The 4,251-nt window shown below is 35.8% G+C and overlaps 1 protein-coding gene across 1 annotated transcript in view; it reads right to left on the bottom strand.

The window, feature by feature from the left end:
* The window catches only part of LOC136863658 (phorbol ester/diacylglycerol-binding protein unc-13-like), a gene marked incomplete at its 5' end in the record, with an annotated part of 744,937 nt that extends 741,310 nt beyond the window's left edge, over window positions 1–3,627 (bottom strand). Inside the window, one exon of the mRNA XM_067140026.2 lies at window positions 3,594–3,627. Within this exon, the coding sequence (XP_066996127.1) occupies window positions 3,594–3,627 (34 nt within the window). The remainder of the gene's footprint in view (window positions 1–3,593) is intronic.
* Between the last annotated feature and the right edge of the window lie 624 nt (window positions 3,628–4,251).

Below are 4,251 nucleotides of genomic sequence, written 5' to 3'. Positions count from 1 at the left end.
TGCCAGGCCCGTAGAGACCGCTGTGGCTTCCTGGAGGATCTCTCCGACATCTTCTTCTACGGTTGTCAACCCGGAGGTTGGGTGGCGACAGTTCTCCAAGAATTCCGGTTTCATGCCAATTTCTTAAACACTTCGTACGATTGACATCCTAACTCCTCCATTAGTTGCCCGGTGAGTAAGATTCACCTGTTGCAGATTTTAGTATTTCTATGATCCAACTATATTAACATCCGTTCTGATTTACTGGTTGTAATAGATTAGTATCAAAAATGTAACTTCAGCAATTACTTCTTGGTATCTGCCTCAATGTTATGGAAAAATTTACAAAGATCCAGGCTGTGACATTTTAAGTGATGGAAAAAATATTGAAAGAAGAAAGTATAGCTATTTTATTCAACCAGCAATTTCGTTCTTTTCAGGGTGACTTCTAACAACAAACATACCGATGGCTTTCTTTTAAAACCTCGTATATCCAAATGTTCTCCCTACCCATTATATTCCTTAAGACTGATCACGCCTCCCGGTCTTATATTTGTATGCAGTCCATCAGAATAATTTTCGCTGTGTTCATTTTCCTTTGCTTATGTCTAAAGGAAAATGGACCTTACCGTACCGTATTGTAGGGATGTTGATTGCATGACAAATTTACACACTCCTACAGTATAATGTATTTTAGGTTCATTTTCCTTTACAAATTGGCAGAGGAAAATGACCACAACGAAAATTATTCTTTTGGACTGCATATAAATATGGGACTGGGAAGCGTGACCTAAGGAATATAATGGATAGGAAGAGTATTCGGACTTACGAGGTTTTTAAAGAAAGCCATCGATACTTGTTTTCCAGTCATATATCGTCGTTATTGCAGAAAAACCTCATATCTCCCAATGCCCTTCTCCTAAGGACTGGACACGCCTCCCAGCCGCATATGGATATCCAGTCCATCAGTACATTTTTCGTTGGGTTCATTGTCCTGTGCAAATGTGTAAAGAAAAATTAACCTTAAATGCACTATACTGCAGGAGAGCGTAAATACGTCATGAAAACACACATTCCTACAGCACGATACGGTAAGGTTCAACTTCCTTCACAGATAACTATAGGAAAATGAACACAGTGACTACATATTCAAATGTGACTGGGAGGCGTGACCAGTCTTACGGAAAATAACAAATAGGAACAGCATTGGGAGATATGAGGTTTTGCTGCAACAGCGACGATACGTATGAAAATATCGTAAAGGAATTTGAAGCTATTACTAAAAATTTTGAAATTCATTTCATATAAAATTCCCATTATACAAATACTTCAGCAAAACATGTAATTTAGCAAGTTAATCAGCATTTGGGTAAAAGTGAAAGAACAATTATACCTAATAACCTGTCAATAGATGGCAGCACAAGTAGGCAGAAGAAAATAATAATTTCATAGTGAAATGTGTATGAAAATTAAAGCTCAAAATGTAGAAGATCTATAAGTAAAGTAGTTCATATATTCATATGTGATGAATAAATATTAGATTTTTACATCTAAAGAAATGCTGGTTTTTATTCACGATACAAATTACTAGTAAGTTATGAATAACTTACGTAGTAAAGGTAAGTAAATTATCTTGCCATCGTCAGTTGTTACCATAATATTCCTCTGATATGCTATGTGTACACTAGCAGGTTTTATGAGCACTTAATCTTTTGTTACACTAATGTACCTTAAAATAAATTTAACAGTGTTATTGCTATGAAGATTAGTGGTGGGCATTATCGTATACTTTAACCATCGAGTTGTATTCGATTCTACAAGAAAACTATCGGATATTCATTCAGTTTTCGCTAGCCTCGCGTTCGGTTTCATTAAGTTCTTTACGGAGCATTTCAGCTACTATTTCTGTTATATTCATTCGCTTTACTTATTCTTGAAGTCATAAGAAAATGGCTGTCGCTATCGAGTAAACAATGAAATAAATCCATTGAGCACGTTATATTCAGTGAAGTTTGAAGTATGTACCAATAACATACAACAAAATATAGTAATATACTTAACACTTAAATGAAAAATTAGGTTTAAACAAACAAGACGTATCCCATAATAATGTAAAAGCACATTTGTGCTGTGCTATTACGTTTAATTTGTGATGCTTTATAACCAAAAATGCTTAGAAAACTGCAAATAGTAACTTGTTAGGTTAGGACAAAATACTGTATGTTGTACATTTGTTAGATGGGTCATACATTAAGTAGGTTAGTATCGTTGATAAAACCACGAATTCTGTGGAAATCGAATGGTGAGCAAATGGAAAATGGAAAAGTACAAAATAATAGTGCAGCTGTACCAAACACCTATATCTTTGAGTCCGGTACATTCCACACATTAATTACAAATACTTGGAAGCAATGTACTGTATATAGTTGTAAGAGGTGACTAAAAGGGGCCCCATAGGCTCTCAATTTGGGAGCGTGGGTTGTGACCACGGAGCTCTTAGCTCAGTCCTGGCATTGCTTCCACTTACTGTAAATCTGCCAGAATCCTAACTTTCATCTATCCTATCCGACCTCCCTTGGTCACTGTTGTTCTTTACGGACCCCCGACGGTATTAGTGTGCAAGGCCTAGTGAGTCTTTCATTTTTACGCCTTTCGTGGCCCTTGGCCGATACCTTCATTTTTCGAAGTGTCGGACCCCTTCATACCTTTCTCTCTGATTAGTATTGCCTAGTTGTACTTCCTCTTAAACCAATAATCACCGAGCTCGATAGCTGCAGTCACTTAAGTGCGGCCAGTATCCAGTATTCGGGAGGTAGTGGATTCGAACCCCACTGTACGCAGCCTTGGAGATGGTTTTTCCGTGGTTTCCCATTTCCACACCAGGTAAATGCTCGGACTGTACCTTAATTAAAGCCACGGCCGCTTTATTCACACTCCTAGCCCTTTCCTATCTCATCGTCACCATAAAACCTATCTGTGTCGGTGCGACGTAAAGCAACATAAATAAACCACCACCACCACCATCATTGTACACAGTAATTACATAGGCCTGTATTTGGAAGTAATACCCACATTTTTGAGTTTAACTAACACTAGCCACTTTGAAGTATAATGTTATTGCTCAATTTTCTGTAGGCCTACGTTATCAACATTTACATGACCATCTGAATAGAAAGTACATTGTACTGTACATTGTAAACAGTTCATATTTTTAAGTGTATCTAAAAATAGCCATTTCATTATTCTTTTGATTAACAATAAATTTCAATTGGATTTTGTGCAGTGTTATGATTAAGAATGCATTTTATGCATTTACATGACGATGTGAAAACAAAGTAGAAAATTAAGTACCTGAACATTATAAACAGTTATTACATATATTTGGAAAAATACCCATATTTTTAAGTGTACCTAAAAGTAGCCATTTCATTATTGTTTTGAGTAGCAATACATTTCAATCAGATTATGTGCAGTGTTATGATTATCATTTTCTTTACAAAATGAAACATTCGAATACCGTTTAAAACAATCGAATATTTCGATATTCTACATTCGATAGTGCCCATCACTAATGAAGATATATATCTTCATCATCATCATTGATTTGAACTTACCTTGGGCTCCAACATAACGTGCCTTCTTCACTGAAACATAAGAACAGAAAATTCATATTAGATTCTGTACAAGAGAGAACAAACTTTTTACAGAATAGACCATATTTCACAATATAATGGAATCAGGAGTAAGTGGGATAACAATTCCAAGGACAAGCTGTGTAATAGAAGTGAGTATTACATAAAAGAATCTTGAACTAAAGCTGCAAATTCTATACTGGATTTGCAGAAGGATGAGGGCCCAGGAAATTTAGAAAATAAGAAAAGAGTTTGTTTTCTTCTTGAGAGACACAAGATTCAGGGTTCCTTCAACTTAGATGTACATATTATTATTATTATTATTATTATTATTATTATTATTATTATTATTATTATTATTATTGTACCAGAGGTACACCTTCGCCGGCTATTTAAACTGTGCGCCATCTCCACTATGGCCGTCCCTAACAGTGATTAGGAACTCTTATGACTTGATAAAACTTGTTTCTCAGATGGTTAGATGGCTCTGGTATCTATTTTCTAGCGATCTCTGCTGACCTAAGCCCCAGTTAATGTACGGATAAATGTAATTTGTTGTGGTTGGTAAATATTTTTACTTGTTATTGTTTTCCTTAATGTGCCGAAGTTGTCAACTCAACGCGTGGTACCTCCTCTAATG

This window comes from Anabrus simplex, chromosome 1 (assembly GCF_040414725.1).
Source record: "Anabrus simplex isolate iqAnaSimp1 chromosome 1, ASM4041472v1, whole genome shotgun sequence".
NCBI classification, from domain to species: domain Eukaryota; kingdom Metazoa; phylum Arthropoda; class Insecta; order Orthoptera; family Tettigoniidae; genus Anabrus; species Anabrus simplex.
The sequence above is the reverse complement of the archived record's forward strand: the minus strand, read 5'-3'. Positions and strand labels throughout refer to the sequence as shown.